Source organism: Diprion similis, chromosome 8 (genome assembly GCF_021155765.1).
Source record: "Diprion similis isolate iyDipSimi1 chromosome 8, iyDipSimi1.1, whole genome shotgun sequence".
NCBI classification, from domain to species: domain Eukaryota; kingdom Metazoa; phylum Arthropoda; class Insecta; order Hymenoptera; family Diprionidae; genus Diprion; species Diprion similis.
Genome location: NC_060112.1, coordinates 19,446,375 through 19,463,412, shown reverse-complemented (window position 1 = coordinate 19,463,412; position 17,038 = coordinate 19,446,375). Strand labels below are relative to the sequence as shown.

The 17,038-nt window shown below is 39.8% G+C and overlaps 1 protein-coding gene across 1 annotated transcript; it reads left to right on the top strand.

Annotated features, from left to right (window-relative positions):
• Nucleotides 1-3,049: 3,049 nt before the first annotated feature.
• Nucleotides 3,050-8,558, top strand: LOC124408845 (fatty acyl-CoA reductase wat-like). Its single transcript, XM_046886091.1, has 9 exons — nt 3,050-3,089; nt 4,594-4,766; nt 6,154-6,247; nt 6,450-6,695; nt 6,786-6,931; nt 7,102-7,404; nt 7,494-7,775; nt 7,922-8,179; nt 8,351-8,558. Exons 2-9 carry the CDS (start codon nt 4,609-4,611, stop codon nt 8,439-8,441), a joined length of 1,578 nt encoding a protein of 525 aa, XP_046742047.1. The 5' UTR covers nt 3,050-3,089; nt 4,594-4,608; the 3' UTR covers nt 8,442-8,558.
• Nucleotides 8,559-17,038: the final 8,480 nt, after the last annotated feature.

Below are 17,038 nucleotides of genomic sequence, written 5' to 3'. Positions count from 1 at the left end.
AATAATTATGAAAGTATTACCAATGCGATGGAACGATTAAACGGTTTTGATTTGGACTATCGGTTCTGGGTTTCCGGTTGTGATACGGATCATGGCAGGTAAAATCAGATTTTCAAAATGCTGGGAGCGGTGAACAGGTAAGCGATGACCGATCAAGAATTTTTCATCCACCGCTCCCGTCATTTGAAAAATTCGATTTTATTTACCACTTCGTCTATTACGACCATAAACCCAAAACTGATCATTCAATCCGGGACCATCGAATCGTTTGTACATTAATAATACTTTTCATGGATTGTTCAGGAATTTGTTACGGTAAACAAAAAAAATATTTTCGCCATCACCACAAACCGCTGTCTCGTCTACAATCGTTAAATGAATTGAAAAAATTTCAAGCATAAAAAACATCTTTTGACAAACGGTCCGAACTTCAATCACATAACATTACGTCGTTTAGGCGATTGAATTCTGCCTTTTCACTTTCCGCGCTGTTCTCTGTGAACTATTCAAATGCCACTACCGGAACTCGTGCTGTATTTGACCTTAGATTGTATAATGAATTACCTACATGATAATTGTTTGCCGTTGCTTCAAAGTAGCTGGATTTCTTTAACATATCAAGTGAATTGATAAAAACCATAGCATTGTTACGTGAAATCATCCGCTTAGCCATCACGTATAAAAGACGTACAAGGGCTTCTATAGATCTCAAAATCAATAAGGTTGCTGCGTCAACCGGTATTATGGTACAATCAGACTTGTTTCGGACTCCAAACTGATAATACGCATTTCCCAGTAAGTGAGAACATTTCTTCGATTTCTTAATTTCGCTGCCTGTTAATTCGATTCGTAAGCTCGCGAACCTGTTTGATTTATTTTTCAACGCCTAGAACGTTGCAGTATCATTATATAAATTGTATTTTTTGCCAAGTTTTGTATCGATACGGAATTAATGACCGAGGTTGGGTTGTGGTGCAAGGTGGGCGGGAAATCGGGAGGATCGTTTCTATAAAATTAGTTTCTACTGAGATCATTTTGACAAAAAAATAATTCTCTCTTGTCTCGGAAAAGATTTTGAAACGCAGTGTTCGTTTTTCCAAAAAAAATATTGAAACGAGTTTAGAATTATTTGTTCGGAAGGGGCATTCAAGTGATTTGTGGCACCCCGAGAGCTTTAACAAGTTAGGCTTCACTTTCGGCATCTTGAAATCATCCCGGCGAAACGTGGAATCATTTCTAGAGTTCCGTACCTCAAAACGTAAGTACGGAACCCTCGTAGGATCTCTTCGTTGTCGGCCTGTCTGTCTGTCCATCCGTCTGTCAAGACTTTCTTAACAGGAATCGGGTAGAGGTATCAGGTTGAAATTGATATAAAATACTAACGTCTACTGGCTCTTGCAGGTGGGGTAAATTTGAGCTCCTAAGGCTACGCAATCAAAAGATACGACCATTTATGTCATATGTTTTGATACCGCAAACTCACTCATCCAAACTTTTAGGATAGGTACTTTCCGTTGACGTAGAATCAGGAAATTTGGAAAGAAGCAAGGTCCCACAGCATAAGTGAAGGATAAGGTCCGAAAATAGTTAATTTGCAGTTATATCAGATAGAATGAAATAAGAATTGACTTCGTACGGAATCCTCAGGACAAACAGAACATTCCAGATACTCACATTCAAATTCAGGTGATCCAAAAATCGGTGTGATGAACTGTACAAGGCATTCAGTCCAGAATTCCTCAGTTCAGTGCAGCATAATCTAACAGCGAAAAGTCGATCAAGTGAAAAAAAATCCTCCTGAATTTGTGAAGTGACCATCGTGATAAATAACAGATTATTTTGCTAAAATAATAATTTCGAAGCTCATTAAGTAACCTTAAATCAATTTATGCATCAACGTATCTGTTTCGTTAATCAGTTAGAAACTAATAAATCGTTTGTCAAATGGTACGAGGTCGTATGCGCTAATATACGATCTTTCACCACGTATAACAGCAAAAGGGCATAACGACGTTTTTCTTCGCATTTCCGCCACAGATGTCAAACCGCGTGACAAAAAAATTGATTTGGAAAATTGTATAACTAACGATAAAAGGTCGTAAGTACTGGCGGGTACGCCCTTTCATCTCTTAATTTGTGAGAAAAGATCCCGTAAACTAACGGCGTGAGGTCGTATCCGCCAAAATCTGTTTTTTCGTGCAAGTGCTCCGAAAACTTCTGAAACGCAAGGATCCGTCGATGTTCGGAGAAAAACAACAGATATTCATGAGGTACGGGATACGTCAGGTCGGTGTTTGAACAAATATTGGGGAACTTGACTTTAGTTTTTTTTAACCGTTTCAGTAAAGTAAGAACTTTCTGAATCGGAAAGTTACAAAAAAAAGTGGCAATATGTTTGTCATGAATGATGATTTTTCTGTTCGGCCTACTGCATTTTTTTTACATTTCATGAACCACCTCATCTGAATAATACGAGTATTTGAAAATTTATTGTTCATTTCCAACGCGTACAAACGGAGAAAAATTTATAATACGATAATTTGGCCTTTGGAATCAAATTAATTTTTGTTGGTCTATATATAAAATACAGCTAATCGTTCGCATTTTGCACTGTTGATCAATATGTGTTGAATTACATGCTCAAACACCGAATAGTGCCTGTCACATATAATGTAGTGTTGAAAGCCATTTGAGGTTCAATGTCCATTCTACATTTATCTGCCTTGATTTGTGTGCTACGAACAGATGTTTTTATTTCAAACACGAAGAATCCCTGTGATACCTGGAAATGCAACTATCATAACCTTCTGACGAGAAGTGCGATAAAAAAAAAAAAGGAAATGAAAATCAGCTAACCGGTGATCTAAGTATTTGCATAACACGTTCTTCAGTACTGGAACGTAACAGTAACGCAATTGATAGCGCGCGCCCCCTAAGAATAGGAATAAGAGGTTACCACGGGCAGTTGAATATCTTACAGCCGTTGAAAAGGTTTCCGAGTTGATCCTTACTTATACCCCGAGCTTCTCGGCGTATGGTTCAGTTTCGAGATGGTTTTCTAGCTGTTGACTTCTCCCATCGCTGCTTTGGTACGTCCGAACAATTTCAGTCATTCCGACGTATTCAGTTGTAATTTGACTGTGGTAGTTGCTTTTCAAGATGTCATATGTGTTGAGAGATAATTGAACTGACAATGCATAAATAGAATTATTATTTCAATAATCAAGTCTTCATTCGATTGAAATAGTTCGATTCATTTATTTAAAAAGTAAAGTATTTTTACGCTATTCTAGATTGATTCCAATACGTTGGCATTTTTAAAGTGTCATCCGCCACCAGTAATCACTCTTTATAAATTTACTGTTTCAAACTGCATGTATAACGCAACATTTTAACGTTTCGCGTCTAATTAGTAGTTTGTCACTGTCTCACTTTCCACACAATCTTCTGGTGCGATAAAAATTACGAATGGAAAATAGACGCAATGAACTATACGTATAATTTTGATGTCAACCCTAGTCCACGCACTATTTTTTGCACACGTAAATCACGAACATGGGTCAGCCGCGTCCATTACATTTTTCATCAGCTTATCTTGTTCAGAAGAATCTGTACCATTCTAATTTGTGTAAACGAGCGATATTGTTTATGGAATATTTTTTCATCGTGTCATTGAAATTATAAAATGGTCGAAAAACGTCGTTTGCATATGAAAATATTAAAAAAATTGTGGACTAGTGGAAAGTAGTTTAGGAAAATTGGTCCCGTGACATTTTTATATGAAAAAGATGCTCTTTCAGAAAAAAAATCATGAAATTCATGCCCCACTCGAATAGTTATTTTGCATATTGAAAATTAGACATATTTGATTTCTTCACGGGAGTCAAGAAGCGAGAAAAAAGGGAAAGCAAATTCCATAATATGGAAAATCTTCTTTTAGATTTTTTACTTATGTTGAAAATATACTTTCACAAATGAAATCAGACGACAAGAGTAAATATTAAAGGTACTGTGACACAAGTAATGTTATCCATACGAAACTCGTCGAAATCTTCTTCAGAAGGTGGATGTTATTTTTCGATTACTCCGTCTTCCATTTCGGAAGAGTCGCCACCAAAATATCCGACAGGTTATCGCGGACGCAGAAAATATTGAATATCATCGCTCGTACGAAGGGCTATTTCGATGACGATAGGAAAATCTTTCAAGAGCATAATAAAAAAATACAAACAAACTAGAATTGTGAAAGAAGAAAAAAAAAACAACTATCGGAGACCGATATTTTACTTATCTGAACCACTCACATAGATCGATTGTGCCCACGTGAGAGCTGGTCGCTCTCGCGTATAAAAGCTAACTGACGAGAATGGGCAGAACTTCGCCCCATACTCTCTCATCGCGTCGACTTTTTTTTCAGCATCTTACCATCCTCAAATTATTTTTCGCTGATTCAACGGCCTTAAACTACCCAATCACTAAATCCAAAGTTCTTTTCGTACACTCAAGATTCAACTACAACACTATATGGTTGAAAACACTGAATAACCCGAAGAAACTTTGCACTTGCAAATTTTATTCTGATTTTATTCACAGGCATTTCTCGTTAGGATGTCTCAAGCTTCGTATATTCGAGATATGATGTCGGACCCTGCACCCAATCTGGCCACAGGTCCCGGCGAAGTTGCAAGTTTTTATGCAGGCATGAACGTCCTTCTTACTGGAGGTGCTGGGTTTTTGGGAAGACTTCTGATAGAGCGCATTCTGCGGTAAGTCAAGACATTGAATTGTCATGATACCTATGCGAAGCGGGAAACCATTGCGTAATACCAACAGTTGCAATTTTATGATTCGTAATTTCCTCATTCAGTTAACCAGGTCATTAATAAAAAGAGAGAAAAGATTTCCTGCTCATGATGACTCCTTCGCCTCTAGCTCTCAAATGAGTTTTATAGCGGTTGCAATCCTATGAGATGTCAAGATTGAGTTGCGAAATACGTTATTATATTGTTTTTCGAACTCGAGGTCTTGGCTCGAGGCTTACGTGCGATTCGTTTCATTCAACTTAAAGAAAAAAGTCATCCTGGACAGCATTCAAGTGGAATGGATATGAACCGTGCGGACCACTTCGTTTCGAGATATAATCATAAAATGTCAAGGTGAAGATCACACCGTTTGCAAATACGAAAATAAATGAACTCGGTCAAATTCGTTCAACGGGTTAAACCAAAACCTAGTCTTTCTCTGGCAGCCTGGCCTGCACAAATGTAAAATTCATCAAAAACTCGTATGAATATAATGTCAGAAAAATCCAGGATCACAAATATTCACTGGATGTACGGATACACTCGACTTCCCTTTTATTAAATTAATCCTTTTTTCGCGGGCGTTTTTTCAAATCATTATCAATGTTGTTGAGACGGATATCGAGGATAGATATCAGGAGGACACAACCAGCGGTACTTGGACTTCCTTCAACCCTCCTGTCATTATATAGCATGTTGGCATATTCAAGACGGGGACTTCACAGGACAAAATATTGAAGGTCATGCCTCCAGAGAGCGTGACGTTATTTAAGGTGGATTGGTTATGCCGTTCCGCTAGCAAAAGTCTTTCCGAAACACTTGCACGATTTTCATTTTTTTTTCCACCCGGAGTGACTAAAACTATTTTACGACCGGTGGACAATGGAAATCGATACCGGGGAAAAAATGACTTTTGCGCCCCCGTGTGTTCTGAATAGGCAATGAAGGTGCATTTTTGCCACCTATAATCATTTTAAGAATCATTGCACAAAATTCAGAGCGATGGTGTTGATATGCCAAGGAGCCGTTACAGTTATGCTCCATCTATTACTTTGAACTTCAAAATTTCGACCCTGAAACAGTAAATGCTTGAATTCACATCGAAGTTTTTTTTTTTACAAGAGTTACACTCTGACTCTCCAAATCGAATTATGATATTCTGCATCAATCCAATTCTTATCGCTGCCTATAGTATGCATATTATTTGGGTCCAGGGTTCATGTGGGGAAAAAAGTGCTTCAGTGACAAATTTTCTCGCAGCCAAACCGACCCAGTAGGAATTAACTAGGATCTACAGTAGAATATGGAAAAAATTAATAAGAAGCAACAGTTCGAATCGAATAATTTGTAGGTCATGTTCGGAAGTAAGCACTCTGTTTCTGCTTCTGCGAGCGAAGAAAGGGAAAAGCCCGCAAGACAGATTCAAGGAACTCTTTGACGACGTGGTGAGTTATTTTTGAGTACTTTTGACCTCCGATCATTTAAATTTCGGCACGTACGCAAAGAGTGCAATCAAAATATGAATATGCAAATATAACCAGTTCATATACAAATATATAAACAAATACACTTGCGGCAGAGATCATTCGCAGTGAGTAAGGAATGTGTTGGGAAGAAATTGGGATTACCTCGTTGCTTCCATTGCAGGTTTTCGACCGAATGAAGAGAGAGAAGCCTGGATTTGCTCGAAAAGTGAGGTTGATCGAGGGCGACGTGGGGCAGGTCGGTTTGGGTTTGGCGCCGGAGCAAAGGGAGCTGCTCCGAGCCACGAACGTCGTGATACACGGTGCAGCCACCGTAAGGTTTGACGAAACTTTACGGACCGCCACCAACATCAACGTCAGAGGCACCAAGGAGATGCTGAGACTCGCGAAGGAAATGCCAAATCTTAAAGTGGGTTGATCGATGCTCGACGGTCAGCAGCGCTGATTTCGCCAATTTTACAATTTCTGACTCTCGTTCCTTCTCTTCCACCGACTGCAGGCATTCGTCCACATCTCAACAGCCTACTCGAACTGCGTTCGCGAGTTCATCGATGAAAAATTCTACCCACCACCGATCGACTCGGACAAATTACTCAATCTCGTGGAGATATTAGATGACGCCCCCCTCCAACACCTCACGCCGGTGTAAGTGACGCGATTTCCTCCAGAGGCTTCTTGACTCCTGACTTCGTCGAGCGCGAAGCCTCGGACCAACTTATTACAGAATAATACCAGTTCATCTCACAAAAAATGTCTACAAATTTTCACTAACTTCATTCACCTCAATCTGTTCGTGATTGCTTGCAAACTCACAGACTCTTGGGTAAGTATCCGAATACGTACGCCTTCTCCAAAGCGGTCGCCGAAGATGTCATTCGTCGGAACGACCACCGTCTGCCGGTCTGCGTGGTCAGACCTTCCATAGTAATCGCGACTTCTAAGGAACCCGTCGCTGGTTGGATCAACAACGTCTACGGTGCCACCGGAATAGTGGTTGGGGCTGCAGTTGGATTATTGCGGACTCTTCACTGTGACCCGGACATGATCGCCGATTTGATTCCCGCAGACTACGTAATCAACAATGTCATTGTCGCTGCATGGGATCTCGCCGAAGCTCGGTAAGATTGCGCTGCCCTCTTACTTGAAGGGTATGGAAGCCTCGGTGAAAACGTCCGATATCAACGTAAGGTGAATTGTTCTGTTTCAGAAACTCGAATGTCAATAACGCAGATAGTTCAAAGAATCCGGAGATTGATGAACCTCCGATCTACAACGTAGTATCATCCTGCCAGAAACCTATCACGTGGGGTAAATTCATGCAACATATAGAAGATTTTGGACTGCAAATTCCAAGCATGATGTGTATATGGTATTACTGCTTCAGAACTAACAAGTATGAATGGGTTCACAAGATGTACGTAATTTTTCTCCACCTTCTTCCCGCTCTCATTGTAGACAGTGTGGCTCGCATTGTGGGTCGTGAGCCCATGTAAGTATAATTGAATTACTCTTTTATCGCGTGACGATTAATTTATAATCCCTGTACGATGTACAGATCTTTCATCAGCCTGAGATATTTCATCCCTACATCCAAAGTTTGCAGGAGCCTTAATGAGTGGTGTTGCTTCTTCACAGGTTATGGAAAGCTTACAAGAAGATCCACAAATTCAGCGCCGTGATTTCGTATTTCGCGACGCAACAATGGCGCTTCAAAAACGACGGTGTGTTGAGACTGTCGGCGAAACTGAGCCCCGCCGATCAGAACCAGTTCGAGTTAAGCATGGAGAACTTCAGCTGGGCGGAATTCAGTTATCATTTTGTTCGTGGTGGACGTCTTTATCTCGTGAAAGACCCATTCGATACACTACCCAAAGCAACTGTTAGATATGCAAGGTTCGTGGAATCGTTCCCAATTTTCGTGAATGGATATTGGTATCGATACGCCTGCATTTATTGTTATCATTGATATTTTATTCAGACTTTATTATAATTTACGACCCATGTGTTCCAAAGATTATACCTTCATGAATTATACGACTTGACATTCTGAATTTTTGTTTCCAGATTACGACTAGCTCACTACACTTTGATATCAGTGCTATGTGGAATTATTTTCTGGCTTCTATGGACACTCGTGAGATTTATGGGCATATAGCAACTTCCATGATATTCTTTATAAGTCAGCAATTGTTCAATTACATCATCTGAGGAGATCATTTCCAACACAAAGAAGCAGCCGAAGAAGCTTGAGTACTTCGTTATTTTTCTTCAATGCCAGAAAATTTGTCTTTAACTACATTTTATGAACTGCAATGAGATAAATTACTCTTGACTATTTTTATACTATTCCTTGAGTTGTCAATGGATAATTCAACTTAAAAAAATAAAATTACATAAACGTATTAAAACTCGTACTTAACCATTGTGAATAGAATAGAGCTGTAGAAGAATCGAGAGCAGGCTGCTCATCGTCGCTCAGTGGGATTGGATCGTAACGTTCATATCTCGAATGTTTCATTTCAATTTTTCTACACAGAAAGAAAAATGTCGTTGGAACAAAAGAATAAAAAATGTTTCGACCAACTAAATGCTTCGTTCACGTGCGGCAAAACGAATATTTGGTTATCACAACCATTTTCTAAGTTGCACGAGCTAAACGAAAAATACTTCTGCTAACTTTATTATTATTTAACACATATACGAGGATGTTCAGTTATTGAAATATTAACGGGGGGTCCTGTTTTAGAAGGTCCAAGAAACTTTGGTTTTCGGGGATTTTTTTAGGAAAGAAAGAAATGGCTCACCAAAGCGAAATTTTTGGAATAGTTTCAAGTATATTTTAGAGTACAAAATGATTTTTTCAATGCAAAAAAATTGATACGTACATGTTTTATGTGCATATTTGCACAAAGCCTCGTTATTGAAGTCTCTCAACTGCTGGAAATGTAGCGCTCGTAATGCTTCTCTGAAACAGAAATTGAACGAACATTTGTAACTTTCATATGTTTTCCTTCTAGTCTTACCTATCAAAACCGGAAACATTGCGAAATTCTATATATGTAGCACGTTGAAGTGATTTTTTTTCTAAAAACATTTTTTTTCACCCCCATACTTAAATAATTATAGGAATGGCAGGTCGAACTACGAGTCTCCTTCTCATGTACGGCAGGTGTGAGTGAGTGAATGAAAAAATATGGGATTCGTCAAAATACCGCAAGTATGCCTGCCACTGTCTCTTAACAGTTCTCTTCCTGCAATAGTAGTTTTAAATCTTGACCTCTCAGTGAAGCATTTGTTGACTAAGAATTCAAAGTGTGCGAATAAAATCGAAATCATGTTAGCGACTACCAGATTTGCCTTTTGTCAATCAATACACTTTTAAGTAATTATGTTCACTTTCATCCTTAACCATTTATTCTGAATCAGAATCAGGGAACAGAAGAGGGTTGTTCATTCACTCTATCTCAGTCACATGGTATGTTGATTACCGTTACACCTTTGCACTTTTTATACATAATTTCTCAATAAAATCAAAACTAGCTTGAAGTTCAACATTTCACTTGTTCCTAATGGAGAGTCGAATGATTTCTGTCACCATTCTTGCCCGAATGTAAAGGATCGCTGTGTGAATCAATCTAGATACTATTATTAATCTACGATAAAAATTTTCAACCTCTGTAAAATCAAAAAATATCCATACCGCGATGCAAGATGACTCTGGAATGAATGGAAGAATTCCCCCCACCCACCTAAAAAAACGGAATCGGTTTTGGACGCAATGCAAGTAGGTAAACTACTTTACAGGCATATACACGCAGAAAGGTTGAGGCAATAAAGCTACTGACGCAATAATAATCTTGGAAAGTTTTCAATTTCATTCCATTCAAGTCCTCGCCTACCAATAACGTCCAATCCGTCCAATAGATGTGTTTCGGTACTTTTCCCAGGTCTGAATACTCCGTACTCATCGTCAGCACAGATTAAGTATGGATTACTCTATACCAACCATACCGAAGTCTCTGGCGGTGTTCTGAATTGATTTTTGTTACTGTGAGTAATCCATTTATTTTGAATAAGTCTCTTGATATGGTTTTTAATCTGAATTTCGAGTCAAATCAATTAACAACCACTCAGTTCTCATCCGTTAGCCTAACGACATTTATCAGGAACAGACATTATTAAGCAGTTCGTCTCGCGTCCAATTACCGCCGAGCATGCAATAACCACGAATGTAATAGTCGAAAAGATCAAGATGAACGGAAGGTAAGTGCCAACTTTTCATTCCAAAAATTCATTTCCTCTCGAAACGAACGCGATCAGGAGAAGGAAATTCGTTGTTCACTTCAGACAAATCGTGTTTCGAAGTTTGTGTCCTCTAACGACCGTTCAGTTATACATATGGCGAGTCAGTTCTTCCATAAACGAACAATAGTCAACCCAATTCGTCACAAGTATGTGGGGCATTCCACGTCAATTCGACTAGGTCTGGCCCTGACCCTATTGGATTTGGTCCGCGATTGTTTATATTGCTGTTTCAAATCTAAAAGGCATACCACTTTTTTCAGATTGTCCCTACCCTCCCCAGTGCCCCTGGAGCTTCTGAAATAATGATATTTTGACAGTGCTTGCGATATTTCTGAAAACTTTGACCGCACATTCACCGCACTCCATGAATTTGATCACAATTGGTAGAATGATTTCTGAAATATTCGCAGCCACAGTTTACGAGTCTTTGTCCACACATCGCACATTGCTATTAGAGAATATTCTCACAATGAAGGGTGCACCCTGCGGGAATGAAAAACAACCGGAAGATGAAATAGAACAACCACCGGATCTTATACCAGAAGTTCCACATGGCAGAAGTATGAGAAGTATCAGGTCTTTCAACAAATTTTTTACCTCTGAGTTGATTTCATAAAATGATACATGAAACAGCGGCACAAAAAAAGCATGTTACGATGTCAATATTTAGTCACACTGCTTAATATATCACTTATAATTATAAGACTTAAACGTATAGTCTTACTCAATCTAGTAGACGGTGCTCAAAGGTGAGTCGGAGCTGTGGCTCTAAAAACTGGAAGACTCCCTTCCTGTTATCTGGCATTTGCCCACAGTCTGAAGGTAATCCACAGAAAACCTTGAGCAGATAGTCGTGCATTAAACTGAATTCTCAAAATTTTCATGTGTTTTATAAAGGTGAGTGTAAGAAGTGTGTAAATGTATAGCTTCGTGAATAAATCCAAGGGCGCAGCCAGTGCCTCTGAGGAAATGCGCTCACAAGAAGCGAGCCGGCCAAATCAATCCATAAAACGGGACCAGGGGAGCAGGAGGGACCCAAGCGGGAGTCCGAAATCGACGGTGGCCTTAGGAGGTTTCGGGGCCTCTTCACAACCTTCGGGGTCGAGGGAGAGGAAAGGAGGCGAGTCGGTCCCAAATTCTTGCGGAAACTGCACACCCTGGATAAATGCTGAGCGCTTCTTAAAAATCGAGGCCTCCAGTCATCCGCAGGTTCCAGGAGAGGGTGAAGAAAAATGGAATTGTGTCATAAAGCAACCTGAAAAAGTGCTAACAAAAACTGACACATGGGTTAGAAAAATGCGAAGATCAAATAATCACTTGTCGACCATGAAAAATAATTGTGGCTCTATTCAGGTTACAAAAGAGACAAAAACCAATCCGATTGAAAACTTGATTCGAGAAAAGAAACTTCCAGAAAGAAACAAATCTGAAAATCCAAGCTATTTACATGTTATAATAGAGATCAGTGATTTACATCCTGCAAAAAATTAGAATAAACTTCTTCGGCTATCGAGTCAGCGTTGATAACCAAGACGGGGGCAGGTAAAGAAGAAAACGTGCCTCCAACCAATCAATCTTCATGAACCTCATGAATAGTTCGGAGTTACTCTAAGCCAATTCCTGACTCTTCTTGCGAGCGAGAACAGACTCTAGCAAAAGAGGTTCCCGGGGAAACTCGCAAATAAACAATTAAATCAACTCTGAGTTTAAATGTTTGAATGAGAAGAGCGGAATTTTTCCTGAGCAAATGAGACTCAAAGTCTCAGAAATTTCATAATTTGCGACGGGCTTCAGTGAAACAATCGCCACTATAAATCGATCTCTCCGTAATTTTGACAGGTAAAGAGGTTAATAGAAGATGTCTAACACACATCACCTGTTGAACATGGTGTTGAAACTGATAGCAATACTGATCAGGATCCTGATACATTAAATCTGATAGGTTAACGCCTGCGATGATTTTCGTCCTCCCAAATCATCCGTATTTAGTTTTTTGCTGTGTTGGATGAGGTACCTGCCTATGGAGGATTATCTTCCCTGACTATCTTACTATCTTGCCATTTACGAGTATCTGAATCTGAACTCTACGGTGGAGCCGCTGCTCTGCGTTTTGATAAGAAACAGTGGTTGGCATCGTGGCCCCTCCCATCACAGAATAAACAAATGGGAGTGGACCAACTGTCCGCATTCTCCTTGGCGAATTTGGGTTTTCCGCCCTGTCTCTGAGAAGAGCCGCGATTATTTTTAATATCAAAATTTCAATCATTATTGAATTTTCTATTATTTTCAGGTCTTCGAGACTCGGTCTCTTCCGAGCGTCTATCTCTCTTTTCTACAGAGGTGTCCTCAGCCACCTAAATTTGTCGGAGTATACTTGCCCCAAAATATTGTTTTCGCATGGACTCCACCTCAAAAGCCTTGACCGTTGCCTCTCGCGGGGAAGTCAGACCCGACGTTCCAACGGCCATTTCAACCTCTGGATCACTAATTGCATTTAAAAAGGCTTGGTTCGCTAGTATATTGCGAGACGGTTCGTGATCTGGCAAAGCTATCCGCGAAAGTCGCTCTATGTCTTGTCCAAGTGAAGCAAGGTCTTCGTCTTGTCCTTGTCTCCTAGTTTGTAATTGAGCAGTGTACAATTTTGTCAAGTGGTCATTACCGTATCTTAGTTTAAGCGCGGAGCTGAGTTTTTCAAAGACAGAAATCTCTTCCTCAGACGAAGCTGTCAGTACATTTAAAGCGGGTGTTCTGAGACAAAAGCCAAGGCTGTGGGCTTTCATGGCGGAGTTCCACTGGTTATGTCTGGCAATGGTGTTAAATTGTCTCTCATATCCAGCCCACGGAATTTTTCCGTCGAAAATAGGCGGTTTCAAAGCACGAATAGGTTTTACAGATATTTGAGAGGGGACTCGGAGTAATCTCTGGTTATTTAATTGATCTGACTGAGCGAAATGAGGCTGAGTATTAGACGGTGGCTCGAAAAGTGAATCTCATTTTATTTAATCTCTATCGGAGAAGAGTCGAGCTCTCTAATAAAAGGGACAGACCTTGGATTTTGGGGAACCTGGTCCACAAAGATCTGGCGAGGAGAAGTCCGGGGTGTCGGGACAGGAGTCAATTCTGGGAGTAAGTACCGAAGAAACTCTAGGAGCAGCGACCGGTTCTCCAGACTCATTGGTTTGGTTTGTGACCCGAAGAGGTGATACGGTGGTTCGAAACACCTCGGGGATCTGCGTTTCCGAGCGCGTCTGAGCCTCGCGGTCCAATTTGGTTTTGAACACCAAAAGTGCCGTACCAAGTGTCGTCGGGCGGAGCCGTGGTAAGCCGCGGCATGCGACGATCTGCGACGGGATTCCACAGCCCCCAACTTGCGATCCCGTGCTGTACCCCAGCAGCGAGCGTTGGCATTCAAACTTTACACAACTTTTTTTTATAATTTGGGACAGATCTGCGGAGTGTCCTGATGAAAATTTTTCCGAGCCCCAAATAAGGACCACTCTAATATGGGATAATCTTTTACAAACAGAACACCTTTCTGACCGACACATTTTTCATTCAGCAGAATTTTTTTGCGGGTTCTACATCGCAAAGAGATATAAATATTCGAGGATTTTTCTTCGGGTATTTTCAAAACAGAGGGGATCGAAAATTTGAGAATCTAGTGATTTACGACTTGCGAACTCATTTTCAAAAATTCATGACTCCGGTTCTGTTTGAGCTAGAAAATACTTTTTTTCATTTTGAAGCTAAAGGCATGAATTTTGATAAAAAAAAGTCTTGTTCAGACAAGGCTCAGGCCTTCTGTCCAGCAGTTCTTGTTTCTGGCTAGGTGTTTACATGTAGAGCTCTCACTGACGCACACTCTCGCACGAACACATTAACACACTAACACACGATGGCTGCCCTGCCGAATGTCAGCTGCGAGCCAGCGACTGTCTCTCGAGTCAGTCGTTTTTCGTCCACTGTCGAATCCACTCTTTGTTCTGTACACAATCCTTAATAGAATAAACTCAATCAAACGAATCAGCGTCTTTTGAATAAGAACCTCGAAACGACCGATGTCACCAGCTCCCATCCTGCAAATTCGGGAATTTCAGTGCAAATGGTAACAAGTTTCATAGGAAATTATTAAGAAATTCATATTGTTATCAACAATCAAAATGCCTCAATCGAATTTTAACGATCACCCCCACCTCGTATCTAGTTCATAGTATATGTATCGTATTCTACGTCAAATTTTCCATCAACAACGCATTTTTAATTCATGGAAACATTATTATTACTATTGGAAAGAAATTAATTTATCTAGCCTGGCACGTCACATCGGCGTGCGGGTTCCGTTGCTCGCCTCATTTTCCTGCCTCGTATCGTTTTTCTCTGAAATATGGATGATTATTCTATATTTTTAATTAAATAACATTGTTCATTAGCAATTAAGACTTTATAAAAAATTGAACGATAAAATAAATGATTGAACAATATTATTGTAGCAACTGAAAAATTAATCCATCAAGATTTTAATATTTTAATATTAGTTGGTAAGTAGATACCTCGTACCTCGCTGATTCGAAAGGATCAACTCCGTCCATGCTGACGATATTCTGAAACGAAACTTTCCACGAGAGTGTTATCAAATAAAAGAAGCAGCCATGCACCGGCAAAAACTTTTGACATCCGTAGATTTCGAATGACTGGTATGTGAGAGTCACAGAAAGATAGTTGCCCAGAAATTTTGCGTCCTCATGGTCAGAGTTCAGATTTTCCGTTGGTCAATCGTCATCAATAGGATATTAACTGGTCGGGACACACAACATGTGGCTGAAAATGTTATCGTAGAAGAAGCGAAGAAGGAATATCTTGTTATTTGCTCCAAAATCAAGGTTCGACACATACGTGACAACGAATATGAAGAAAAGTGAACATGATCGTTTGAGAATTTGTAAATGACCTCGTTAACGCCGAGACCGCTAACCGGACTTGGTTGAGACTTTACATCAATTGGACAAACTACTAACAGTGAAAAGCTGTAATTACGTCTTTCTAATTCTTCATCATTATCAATTCTACTGAACCGCAAGAATATCGTGGTAATTATGTCTTGCTACGAAACCCGTGCTAGGAAATGCATAGAACGAAAGTTTATCTTCAGCAAAGCGTACAAGAATCTGCTGAATCGATACGTTTGAAAAGAAATTCAAAGATCGGACAACGACATATCTTAAATACAAGTAACTTATAGTAACTTGATGTACAGTAACTTTGGTCAAGGAAGATTACCAGACTTTGTGCTGGGATACATTGAGAGTAAAATGGTCGGGCAGCGCTGACGCTGTGGCTCGAATACAAGTATCTAAATTGCGTTTTTTGCTGCCATTGCTTATGAAGTTATTTTTAATAAAACATACGCAACTTCTGCGTTTTCTTAGACCTATTAAGCGGCCCGAAAGTTATCTCGTTTGACCGGCTTGAAAAACGTAGGCAATAATATTTCATTATCGGTTCGTACTGCAAACTCCACACTCGGTCTAAAACAGTCTACTTTACGCCCTTGGTACACAATATACTAATTAATTTACTCCACGTGGAAAAAACCACGTAGCTGATTCGGTTGAGAAAAGCCTACTATGTGATTAGAGTGTCTCATTTTCAGGTCTTACTGAGTATAGGATTATATTTTCGATTATTGAATGATGATAACTCTCCTGCGATTGATGAAATGATTGAAGATACCGATTCTAGACCGATTCCTTTGCAATTGCGAACCTAAATTCTTACTTGATGAATTTTGAACGAATTTCCTTTTTTGTTCATATGACAATTTAGCAACTTTTTATGACAATGGTTTTTATCAATTCAAATGCAGAGAAATTTCCTGAGGAATATTTGGATTCATACGAGTCTCGTGATGTCAAAATGCGTCGCTTAGCAAATAAATACCCAGAGATAGTGATTCATATGTTTCTTGATTCGGAGTACGATAGCTCGATACTAATAAATCTTGACATTAGTCGATTATGAGATTCATTGTAATTCAGAGTCAGAAAAATTCTCACTCCTCCAGTATTTTGAATTTGGAATGCATTATCTGCGCAGCGGCTGCCGCGGGGAGGTGAGAATAGATAAATGCAATGGGGACTTGGTGCCGCTGCGCGGAAAAATACGCCTTCAGCCTTTTGACACAGATCGGTACGTTTATGATGATACATTGGCTGTGGCTTCACCCCATACATGGTTTTACTCATGTGGCTCGTGGGCTACTTCCCTCGCCGGTCTAGAGATATACATAATATACGGAAGTGCGAGTGTCAACTTAAAATGGTTGAAGTTCGGACCGTTCGACGAGCAATTTTATTTGTTTTGCTTTAAATTTTCTTCTTGTATCGTGATGAATGTCAAAATGTCGACAATATATAAAATAATTAATGTCGAAACGTGGATTCGTCAGAA